The 13,128-nt window shown below is 39.0% G+C and overlaps 1 protein-coding gene across 1 annotated transcript in view; it reads left to right on the top strand.

Moving 5' to 3' along the window:
• LOC126260899 (mortality factor 4-like protein 1) overlaps window positions 1-13,128 on the top strand; it is a 138,140-nt gene that overhangs the window by 112,880 nt on the left and 12,132 nt on the right. The window contains exon 9 of the mRNA XM_049958352.1: window positions 8,771-8,840. Coding sequence (XP_049814309.1) covers window positions 8,771-8,840 — 70 coding nt within the window. The remainder of the gene's footprint in view (window positions 1-8,770; window positions 8,841-13,128) is intronic.

Below are 13,128 nucleotides of genomic sequence, written 5' to 3'. Positions count from 1 at the left end.
TGGCACTCCCCCCACCCCACCCTCACCATCACCCCCCTCCATGATGCCTACAGTATTTGGTGACCTAATACATTGTTTGAAACACAGAACACACTTTCTGTTTTCAGACACAATTTACTAGGACTTTTGTTTTCACGCTCAGGATATGACTATTCTGTCCTCAATATAGTACCTTGCATCATTTTCTCTTTTGGCATCTATCAACAGCTCTTGCAAACACGGTGTTTTTACGTGTTTTTAACAGCATTTGTTTTTCCACCAAACGTACAAAAACAATTTCTTTGGATTATTTCAAACCAGTCACTTATAACCACGGTGCAAGTGATATCTTCTTTATCCACATGGCTATTCAGCAATTCACACTAACATGCCCGGCAGAGGGTTCTTTGAACCACTTTCATACTATTTTTGTCTATCATTCCACTTTCTTAACAATGTGTGGGAAAAATGAACTCTTGAGTCTTTCTCTAGAAGCTCTCTGATTTGTCATACCTTATTACGATGATTGTTACTTTAATAGTGGCAACTATTTATTTACAGCTCGTACAAAATAGACACGTGTTTCAAAGTTTTACTGGCCTTCAAAGTCACCAGCATTGTGTATAACTCATTGCCAATGATGTGGAAGTCGAAAGATACTCTTAGCAGTGCCAGTTGCGCTGACAGTTCGAGCGGCGTGGTCTATTGCCCAACGAATTTGTAGCAGTTCTGAAGCGAATGCCATGAAGTGTTTCCTTCAGTTTAGAGTAGTTGCCGCACTCGTCACAGAAGCTATATGCCCGGCACAAAGAGCAAGCACGTCTTACTCCATGACGGTGCTACGCCAGTCATTATTGGGAACAGTTGAATTATGTTATAAGAAAAGAAAAAAGATACTTACTTACTCTCTTTAGATTCTGATGGTGGGCTTGCAAGAACTTTGAGAGATTTCTGGAACTGAATTTATTGTAAAAGTACTTAACCCTTTGAGTACTGCAGACATGCTATGCCGCGGCACTCCACACTGCCGCGGGGCCTGTGGACTTTGTTTGCTGCTGAAGTGGGCTTTCCCATGGGCCCTGCAGACAGCATTCGCCGCGCGGCCTGGCCGGTACTTGAGTCCTAATGACGGCTTATACCGCAACCGGTTCAACTGCCTGTGGACATCAATAGACGCTCAGGGCTGCATGCCAGCCCGTCACAAGTTCTTTTGTCGCTTGTACTCCCTGGGATTGATGTACCCTATTATTGTTCTGTTCCGCTGTCCCTGCTATCTGAGAAACACTCGGCAACAGATTTCACAGTTGCTGTTCGACATTTGTGCTAGCTGGTTCATGTGATCTTCTGCATTCTGCTTCTGTGGTGTCATTTAGCTATCTGCCATTTCATCAGGATTTTTAGAGTGCTGTCACTTTTGAGTTCTAAATACGTTGGAATCTGTTTGTTCCTGACTATCCACCCAGAAAGATACAGGTTTTGAGGAAATGTATAGCTTCATTGGTATTTGGCTCCTCATGGCTCGTGTTAAAAAGTTGAGAATAAAGGAATATTGCTCCAGAGATGTACTTCTGAGTACTCCAATTTTTTACGAAGTTATGTCCCATGACCGTTTTATGTTACTTTTGAGAATGTTGCATTTTAGTGACAACTCAGCCAATTGTGGAGATGACAGTTTGTTTAAAATTAGGAAAATAATTGATACAGTTAGTGTGGCGTTCCGCAGTCCATTTAATCCATACAGACAACTCTTTGTCGATGAAAGCCTATTATTGTTCAAAGGTCGCTTATCTTTTAAACAACACAGTCCTTCGAAACGAATTAGATTTGGAATCAAAACATTTGTGTTGTGCAGCTGTAAAACTGGACATGTCTTAGATTTCATTGTATACACAGACACAACAATAGAAATTGAAGTCCATAATTTGGGGAAATCTGGTGATATTGTGGCAACACTAATGAAGCCATACCTTGAACGTGGACATACCCTGTATGTTGACAATTGGTATACAAGTCCAGCCTTGTTCCTCTGGCTTCACAACCAGAGAACAGCAGCATGCGGTACTGTACGTAGGAACAGGTGCAACTTTCCGAAGCTAAAAAAGAACCTGAAAGAAGGAGAAGTTGAGTTTATGTCAACTGACGCAATTCTTGCCGTCAAGTGGTGCAACAAGAGAGAAGTGTTCATGCTGGCTACCTGCAACACTACAGAAATGAGTGACACGGGAAAGACAAACAGGACGACTGGCGAAAAAGTAATGACTCTGAGAAGCTCATCTGCAGAAGCCAGCGTGATTTTAGGAAACACAGTGGTCATGAGAGAAACAGCTGGCCCTCTTTGTGCGTGATATACAACAGGTTCTAGATACCGGCTCCCAGGTTGATGCCATATTTCTCGACTTTCGAAAGGCGTTTGACTCTGTTCCGCACTGCCGCTTACTACAAAAAGTCCGCGCTTACGGTCTATCCAGTGACATAATGCCGTTGGATCAAAGTTTTCTGACAGACACATTGAACATTTATAAGGTTCTTGGTAAAACTGTTTGAGTTTGGCTGGCCGGTGTGGCCGAGCGGTTCTAGGCGCTTCAGTCTGGAACCGCGCGACCGCTACGGTCGCAGGTTCGAATCCTGCCTCAGGCATGGATGTGTGTGATGTCCTTAGGTTAGTTAGGTTTAAGTAGTTCTAAGTTCTAGCGGACTGATGACCTCAGATGTTAAGTCCCATAGTGCTCAGAGCCATGTGAACCTTTTTTCTTTTTTCCATATCATTTATAACTGTAAGTTTAATATAATAAATATTATAAAGCGTTAAAACACCGATACTCATTTATAAACACCCTGTATTTGATTATAGTGTATAATTTTCTATTTAGTATAGAATATTTTATACCTTTTATGAGATGTGATGTAGATGGGGATGGTTGATATCGATTTTGAAAGGGGTGGGTAGTGTAGGTACAAACATGACTAACACTACGCACACACCACACCTTTCAAACGACCCTCGCAGACAAGTGCACCTGATTCTCCACCATTTGCTGATGCACAAAAGTGAAAGTGAGAATGTATGCTCTGCAGGAAACGTTTATCATAATACCTCCTCTGGCTTTTCACTCAAGTACCGGCAAAGTAGGGATCCTGGGGACAGGGGGGTGGGAAGTGTTTCCTGTCTTTGGGGCTATCTTCTTTCACTTCTTCGATCTTAGCAACCGTTTCTATTTTTTCCTTGTCCACATTGTAGCACTCTCTTGATACACATCAGTGTGAGGTAGACCCTCTCCCGTCTCTCACTCTCTTGTATGTAAATATCGGGTGTTCGATACGGTGGAAAATCGAGGGTCTCTAGAATTTGTATCAAAATTCTCGAGGCACTACAGTATATGTCCAATTTTAAGGTCAATTCAATTATTCTGACTACAAATAGATTCAAATTCCATTTTAAATGTGGTAGATGTTCATAAGAAGCCAAACTACGCTATGTAGATTCCCATGGTTGACAGCTCGGCCTAATTCGCTGTCCGCTCCCTACTCCCTGTCCTGCACTCGACTAGTTCTCAGCCAAGCTGATATCAATTCCCCCTCCAACTCTTCCATAGTGCCATGCTTGAACAAGTGTGAAACTCTGACTGCAATATCTTCTAGGGTGCAAGTCATATGTAACAACAGCAATTAATACATAAATAAAAGATCACAAACACAATTCAGTACAGCTCTCGAACTTGAGCTCGTCCCACCATCTACTTACTTCTATCTGTACTATCTCCACTACGGGTTTGCTGCTGTAATTTATTCTTGCAACAACAATTACAGTCAGTTTAATATGATTTATTTCATCTGTTAGATATGTCATTCTCAATAAATTTTCCTCCTTGTTTCATGTGAATGTCAGCATCATGTTCTAAAACTGATTAAAACCTGGTAATGTTTTTATCCAGTATTCTAATACATGAGCAGTGACCAAACTTCATTTGCAACCCACTTAGTAAATCAGTACAGTCTCTTATAATCAAATAAAATATTGATCTGGATTCAGAATTAAGTAATGTTTTTGAAAGATAACACCTCCCGTCTCGACTGTTACCTATACTTAAAAAGCGACATGTTGTTCGTACACAGTATCCCTAATATATGAGGACTTTTGTTGTAAACGTATTCAAATAGACAAGAGTTTGTAGGAAGATAAAATTTGCTGCTATTTCCTCCTGTGTTTCACAAAATTATCAAATTTTAAGCAGAGCAATAGACTGGAAGTGATTAGTTCATAGTTTCTTGGATATCCCTTGCACTGACACCATGCGAGTCAAATGTCACGTGATTGTTCGAGGACATCGATACTGTATTGAGCACTTCGTTGTATCAGGAGAGCTTGAACCTGTTCGAAGGCGGATATCATTTACCCAGCCATGCTCTTCTAAACTAAATTCTTCAAAATAAATCTGCAGGTTCACTCAATAGCTAAAACTTCATCTGTGAATGTAAGACAATGCTTATATGGTGTATTAAACAATGTAAATTATTTTTGGTGGGTTTAGATGACGTGCTATCCAGTCTCGCTACAACGACCTTGTGGTCGCTAAGCCCCGTATATCTCTCATGATGGCCCCTATTTGCTCAAGATTATTTGTTGCCAAGAGGTCAGGTATGTCTTTGCAACCGTTTATGCTTCGAGTGGGCTCCTGAATTAATTGTTCACAATAATTTTTGAAGAAACCGCTTAGTACAATTTCTGACAATATTCTGTACCTACCACCGATATGGAACATGTATTTTTACCAACATATTGAGGGTTGATTGAAGTCATCACCGAGTGTAATTGTATGAGCGGGACACCTAGTTGAAATGACACTCAAGTTTTTTTTTAACTGTTCAGCAACTGTATCATCTGGATCGGGCAGGTGATAAAAGGAACCAATTATTAATTAATTCCTGTTGTCAAGTATAACCTCTACCCATACTAACTCAAAAGAAACTTCCTTCTTCAATTTCACTACAAGACAAACTACATCTAACAGCAACAAACATGCTACCACCATTTGTATTTAAAATGTCATTCCAAACACCATTAGGTCCTTTGTAAAAATTACAGCAAGTATTACCTCTGGCTTTAGCCACCTACCAGTACTTAGCTTAGTGCTTTGTATTAGTGCTTGGAGCTCTGGTGCTTTTTCCAGTAAAGCTACAATAGTTTAAAACTACAATATTAGTGATTGCTATCATCCTGTGTGTGTCCTGCAGTCTTTGAGATTGAAGCCATTTCTGTACTTTCCAGAGACTCTCTAACCTAGAAAACCACCCAATCCACATAATACAGTCTCCTCTACCCACATAGCCACCTCCCGTGTATAAAGGACCCCTCACCTATTAAGTGGAACCTGGTACCCTACCATTCTATGGTGCAAATCAAGGAATCTGGAGCCAACACGACCGCATAACCATTTGAGCCTCTGATTCAGACACTCTACTTAGCTCTGTACCAAGGGTCTGCAATCAGTCATGCCATTGATGCTACAGTTGGTGAATCTGCCTTCATCTCTCAAATAAGACTGGTGGTCTTTACCAATTCAAACAGCTGTCCAAAACCAGAGAGAATTTGTTCTGCCCCAAAACACACACCAATAGTTCCAACATGAGCCACCACCTGTAGTTGGCTGTACCTTATGCTCTTCAACGCATCCGGAAGCTCATTTTCTGCATCGGGGATGGCTGCTTCTGATATGCACATGGAGTGCACACTGGATTTCTCCCCTTCCTTGGCAGTCATATCCCTATGAGGTCTCATTATGAGCCCAACATTGTTGGGCTCCCATCTACCAGTAATGCCCCCCTCCACCCCACTATGAATTCCCAGACCTTGAAGGCTTTTAAAACAGGGCAAGCAACTGCATCTGGCTCAGGATCTGTATCAGCCACAGATAGTGCCTGAAACCATTTTGTCAGGTAAACTGGGGAGGTCTTATAATCGCCCTCCACACTTCAGGGTGGAAAGTCTTTCACTGCCTGCCACACCTCGAAATAACCTCCCACTCGACCACGGGTAAGGGGTCAGCCTCAGTGCGGGCAGAGCCAGGGCAGTCACAGCAGTAGATCAATCAGGAGACGTGGTATGTACTGGACATCTCTTGGATCCCCACATCTGGCCTCCCATAGTGATGCCTATTGGCAGCATCCTTAAGCTGTGTGGTTGAAGCCAGCTCTGCCTGGAGCTGTGAGCAAAGGGTCGCCAACTCAGTTTGCATCTGAACACAGTAATCACAGTCCCTGTCTATACTGAAGACATCATAGCTATACATTAGACAGTTATTAAAGCAAGGAACTGTAACTACTAGATACACAGATGTGCAAGAAATTTAAGAATTTAAATTAAAATGCAGACAATTAGGTCCCTGGAAAAATAAGTTCACCTTTTCTCAGTTCAACATGACCTCATATGATACGGAATTACATTGGTGTATGAAAACTCATTTCAACTTTCAAACAAATTATTTATCTCCACAGACATGCAGAAACTACTCCACATTATTTGGATCTCTCGTGTGCCACTTATCTTGTTGGCAGGGCAGCCTTTAAATCTTGCATCCGAAGTTTACATTGATTAACTTGTATTTATGTCGATGTCGTCTCTCTGTGGTATTCTGTTCATACTTGTGTACAATTTTACATATCAAGCTACTGTCAACAGTGTTACCATCTTGATGTCTACTAACCAAACTGTTAGAGTCCAAAATAATTTCTGATACCGTGATAAGTAGTGCACAGTATACTCAAATCCATTGTGGAGAAGTAACCTATTGAATAGTTTGTTCATATTTTCATTCAAAATTTTTTTTCTCTCTCTCATTAGTTTTGTGTAAATGGTATCGCCTGCTCTTTCCTGCAAAGGGGGCTGTAGTTATGAAAGTTATATTCTCAGATGCATAACCTGAAGTTTTAAAGGTTACTAAGAATTGTATGTATGGGAAGTATGTTTAGTTCTTCCATAGATGTAAATAAAAGACGCATTTTTTCTCAGACAATTTTGGTTGAAAAAGTGAACAGATTTTGTTGTGAGACAACATGGAATATTCTCACTTCAGACCCTGTAGTTTCATGAAGTTCTAAAAGATGCCATGCTATATGTAGCCTTCAAAGCAGTGTCTTTAATGGAGGTGCATTCCAAGCAGAGAGCTGTCATCGAGTTTCTTCTGATGGAAAACCAGAGCATCACAGATATTCCTAGGTGCTTGCAAAATGTCTACAGAGGCCTGACTGCGAACAAAAGCATGGTGAGTCATAGGGCAAGGTGTATGTAATCACTGCAACAAATCACACAAACCTGTCCAAGCACACATCTATGACTCCTGCAGTGTTGGAACTTGCGGACACTCTCATTCGTGGTGATGAACAGGTCACAATCAGGCAACTCACCGCGCAGTTGGACGACTCTCTTGGTAGTGCTGCCACACTCGTCCACTAGTCATGGTACTCAGAGGTGTGTGTCCGCTGGGTTCCTTGTAGCCTAACAGAAGACCATAAAGAGCAACAAAGGACCACGTTTGCGGAACTGCTTGTGTGTTACGAGGCTGATTGTGACAATTTTTTGTCAAACATTGTCACAGGCAATGAAACATGGGTTCATCACTTTGAACCGGAAACAAGCAATCCTCCAAAGAAAAGCCACATTCTCAGCTGGTAAAGTCAATGCGATGTTGTTCTGGGAATCTGAATGGCTTATTCTGTTTGATTTCCTCCGTCGTGGTGCAACGGTCAACTTTGAAATGTATTGTGCTACTCACAGGAAGCTGAACATATGACTTCAGCATGTTCATTGCCACAAAAATGCAAATGGACTTTTCCTCCACGACAACGAAAGGTCTCACACAAGTCTGTGCCCCCCCCCTCTCAAGAGGAATACACAAAATTTCATTGGACTGTTCTTCCTCATACACCCTATTGTCAGGACCTTGCATCTTCTGACTTCCATCTGTTTGGCCCAATGAAGGATGCACTCCATGGGAAGCAGTACATGGATGATGGGAAGGTTATTGATATAGCAAGATGTTGTCTTCAACATCAATCAGTAGACTGGTACCATGTGGGCATATAGGGCTCCCAGTAAGATGGCATTAGGCCAAAGCATTGAACAGAGATTATGCTGAGAAGTAGAATTTTGTAACCTAAAGAGTGGGGATTAATACATTGTATTGAAATCTTGAATAAAACCAACCTGCTTTCAGAAAAAAAATGTGTTGTGTTATTTGTACGAGTCAGCATTGTCAGTTAGCTATATAGCATGTTCTGTCTGGTTCATTTCTGTTTCCTTTACATCTTGTCATGTTTTCAGTATTAGGTAGGTAGGTCAGTAGGTAGTTATGTAGCTACGTAGTTACATGTTCCTTAGATCGTTTGAATGAGTGTCTACATGATTAGTTTATACATGATTAGTGTTAACATTAAACAACATTATAATTTTTAGCCCTACTCATGCAAGTTCATTTATTTATTAATTTTTTTACAAATATGCTATTCCCCAAGAATTAATTAGTAAAAGCGATATTTTTCCACAGACAGATCAAAATAATTAGTTATTTCTCGTAGCAATATCTTTGATTGTGAAGATGTAAATGAAACACTGACCATTTAATTGGATAGATAAAAAATCTACTCACCAAGTGGTGGCAGAACAACCGTCTTTTATGTGTGTGTTCTGTCACGGCTTGGTGAGTAGATTTTTTTACCTATTCAGTCAAATAATTTTGTCAATAATTGATTGTTTTTGCTGTTTATAAACAATGACCATTGTTTTATAATGTTGCAGCTTCTTCAAGCTAATCCTGATACACCAATGAGCAAGTTGTATGGTGCTGCACATCTTCTTAGATTATTTGGTTGGTATTTTATCATAACTTAACATTGTATGAGTATGTAGATAATTTGTTTCTAATGGTCATTTAAATAATAGTTTTTACTGTCCAATGTGGGCTAAAAGTCACGAAGGGGCTATAACTGTGAATAACTTTCTATATTTATCATTTATTTCAATGGCTATTTCACAGACTTAAAGATCATTGATAGGAAATTGTTTACAGTTGTGTGCAGAATAAACAAAAATGGGAGAATAGAATAACTGGTCATTCAGTTACAACTAAAGATTAAATGTCCTTCGCCATATTGCTGTTGTTGTTGTTGTGGTCTTCAGTCCAGAGACTGAGGTCTCCTTGCTATGCTATCCTGTGTGAGCCTCATCCATCTCCAAATTACTACTGCAACCTACATCCTTCTGAATCTGCGTAGTGTATTCATCTCTTAGTCTCCCTCTCCGAATTTTATCCTCCATGTGTCCCTCCAATACTAAATTGGTGATCCCTTGATGCCTCAGTACGTGCCCTACTGACTGATCCCTTCTTCTAGCCAAGTTGTGCCACAAATTCCTCTTCTCTCCAATTACACTTAGTACCTCCTCATTAGTTATGTGATCTACCCATCTAATCTTCAGCATTCTTCTGTAGCACCACATTTCGAAAGCTTCTATTCCCTTCTTGTCTAAACTAGTTATTGTCCATGTTTCACTTCCATACACGGCTGCACTCCATGCAAATATTTTAGAAAAAAAAAACCTTCTGACACTTAAATTTATAATCTATGTTAATAAATTTCTCTTCTTCAGAAATGCTTTCTTTACCAGAGCCAGTCTAGATTTTATATCCTCCCCACTTCGACCATCATCAGTTATTTTGCTTCCCAAATAGCAAAACTCATGTATTACTTTAAGTACATCATTTCCTAATCTAATTCTCTCAGCATCACCAGATTTAATTCGATGCATTCCATTATCCTCATTTTCCTTTTGTTGATGTTCATCCTCTTTTCAAGACACTGTCCATTTCATTTAGCTGCTCTTCCAAGTCCTTTGCTGTCTCTGACAGAATTAACAATGGCATCAGCAAACCTCAAAGATTTTATTTCTTCTCCATGGATTTTAATTCCTATTCCAAATTATCAATGTTCTTCAGTTTTACTGGAATGCTGGTACAATATGTTTTCTCTCCATTTCATTTATACATGTTTCAGAGAATATGGGACAGACTACAAATTCAAAGATCCAAGGAAACAAGAATTATTTTTCTTTCTTTCTTTTCTGGTGAGGACTTGCATATGTCATAGGTGCCTAGTCACACTGCGATTCAGAATCCATGGCAATTGCTATGTCCCCCTGTAATTGGCTTGGTGAGTCCTAGGTTGGAGCAAGTCAACGACATAGCACCTCAAATAGGATCATGTGTAGTAAAGTACCTGTAGGTTGAAAACAGTTTCACTTACTATGGTGTTAAACCCTGTTATAATGTACTCCAACCTAATGAGCATGGTCAACAACAACTAAACAAATAGTTACAGGAATATATGAGCCATTGATTAAGTCACAGCCTCCTTCTTTTAAACCTGACAGATGTGATATGCAATCCTTAACCATGTCAAGTTTCTTATATCCATAGGAAAAGAATCAGTATGTGAATCAACTTATTCCCTTTGTTACTTGGCTCATGACTAACAAAAATTGTGTTCATTTCCCACAGAAACTGCAACCTTTGCCTCTCTCATAACCAAAATGGTATTCACACAAAGCTGTTGCCAGGACTCCTTAACAGAAAATTAGTTAATTATATGGAGGGTATTTTTTAAATCTTACAGCTCGAAACATGTATTTAACATGCATGGGCAGTGTTACAGTAATTACATTTAGATTATTGATACACAAAATATATAGATTCCATGCTATTAAGTAAAAGATCATTAAAGTATATTTAACATAGCATTCCCGAGGTCAAATCATGTCAGCACCATACTGTATGGGCACTTCAATATAAGCCATTTTTTTAACTCATTTTTAAAAATTCTACCGGAAAGCTGTTTCAGGTTGTTTGGCAGAGAATTAGAAAATATTGCTCTCTTAATGAATGGGGTATTTGTTGTTAGATTCAATCTTCTGCTCACCATATGTAAGTCTGATTTGTTTCTTGTATCGTAATCATGGATTTCCATATTCCCGTTTGTCACTTTTTTGTCTTTTTTCACTAATAATATTGATTGAAACATATATACTGCATAGCTAGTCATAATATTAAAATTAATAAACAGGTTTTTGCATGAAGTTCTGGTCTTACTTTTGCCATAGTTCTTATTACTCCTTTCTGCAATACAAATACCCTTCTTATATTGTATTGGCTACACCCACCCCACAACGCAATTCCATAAGATAGATGGGGATATACCAATCCAAAATACGCTATTTTTATTGCTTCAATATCTAGATATTGAACTAATCTCCTTAGTAAATACAGACTAGATGTTATTTTACCACAGACATGATTTATTTGCTGATTCCACGAAAGTCTGTCATCTATGTATATCCCCAGAAATTTACATTCTGGATAGGTATTTTCCTGAATGTCCTCATTTACAACATTATTTGTATTTGAGCCACTTGTCTTAAAATAAATTAAATTAGTTTTGTTAATATTGATCCTCAGGTTTTCTTTTTAAAAATGTGTTTGGGCTTTTTCAACAAAATTCTGTACCACTGACTTTAGGCCATCATTATTACGTGCCCAGCAAACCCCAGAGGTGTCATCAGCATACATAGTAATACGATGACTGGTGTCTAATACTTTTGGGTAATCATTCATGTAGTAAATAAACAAGAAGGGGCCCAAGATAGAGCCTTATGGCACACCAAAATTTATATTTCTTATCTTTGATCTTCTATTTTCGATTACCTTTCCATTATCATACACAACTTCTGAGCATTGTTGTCTATCTTTAAGGTAAGATTCTATTAAAAGCAACAGTTTCCCACTGACACCATTACAAGCAAGATTGTCATAACTTTCCTCTTTCTCTTATCCAACTCATTATTTTCCTGGTGTTTTGTGTATGTACCTGATTGTCAAGTATTGATTCACAAATTTATCTGTTGAGCAGTCCTGAGACAAATTGAGTGTGTTAATTACATTTCTCTTTTGGTAATGTGAGGATTGAGTAAAACACATTCCACTCAAATTGTTGCCTAAGGAATCTTACGCATTCATCGAAGCAAAGTTCATTACTACTCAATCTCCTTAGCTTCTTTTAAAAATGTGCACAAATTCTCCCTCCAAATTTCTTCTGGTTGGACTTGAGTTTCAGAATATCCAGTACATAAAACAATTTTACCTATATATGCTGATGTCTGTGCACTGTGTTGGCACTGAGCTGAAAGTATTGCTTCTACGAGGCTTTCTACAGTGGGTTTGGTGATTCTAAACTTGACAGAACATATACTGAAATACAGCTGGTAATATTTCATAATTGTTTTTTCTTCCATTTATTCATTATGTAGAGAGCCTGTGTTAAGAGGAAAAAGCTCAAGGAAGATAGACTAATTTGTTTCACAGTGTCAGTTGTTATATCAGTAAAGAAATCTGAGAGACAAAATTGCACATACAAAAACCCTACAGGAAAGCCATCTGTGCTTCCCGAATGAATGTGGAAGATTGGATATGTAAACTGCATTTACTGGGTCAGAGGTTGGTGTATACCAAAACAAATGCTAGATCCAGTTTCATATTGATAATTCATTGAAAACGCTAAAATTTGTGTTACACATTGAAGTCTCTAAACCTAACAGGAAGTCTGATATGAATAGAAAATATATTTAATACAAGTATGGGTCAAAAAATGATTATGTGATAGAATTAGGTAATAAATGCATGAATGGTGCTGGAACACCCTCTAGCCTCATTATGTGATCCCAACTGTAGCCACAACATGAGGCCATGCTTTGTTATGGAACAATGAGGCGTTTGTAGCTTCCTTGTTTGGATACTTGTCACAAAGAGCATCATGCAGATTGGTGGGAGTGTGTCCATGGGTCTAGATGTTGTTGATTGTACTACTTACATGGTACACCATTAACTATATACCATGTGTGCCTCAGAATACAGTCATTATTATTATTATCATCACTTAAAATTTCTTTGGCAGTGGAGAAGAGAAATGCTTGCACACCATAGTGGCCTGCAAAAATACATTCATTTAATGGCATACCCAGTGTTTATAACTAGATATCATCTCTTTCTGAAAGCCTCGGTTGGCTGCTTGTGGTTATCTGACTCGTTGTTTGGCAGCCATCAGTTGGTC

This window comes from Schistocerca nitens, chromosome 5, assembly GCF_023898315.1.
Source record: "Schistocerca nitens isolate TAMUIC-IGC-003100 chromosome 5, iqSchNite1.1, whole genome shotgun sequence".
Taxonomy (NCBI): Eukaryota; Metazoa; Arthropoda; class Insecta; order Orthoptera; family Acrididae; genus Schistocerca; species Schistocerca nitens.
Note: the sequence above shows the minus strand (reverse complement) of the source record. Positions and strands in the feature narration are given on the sequence as shown.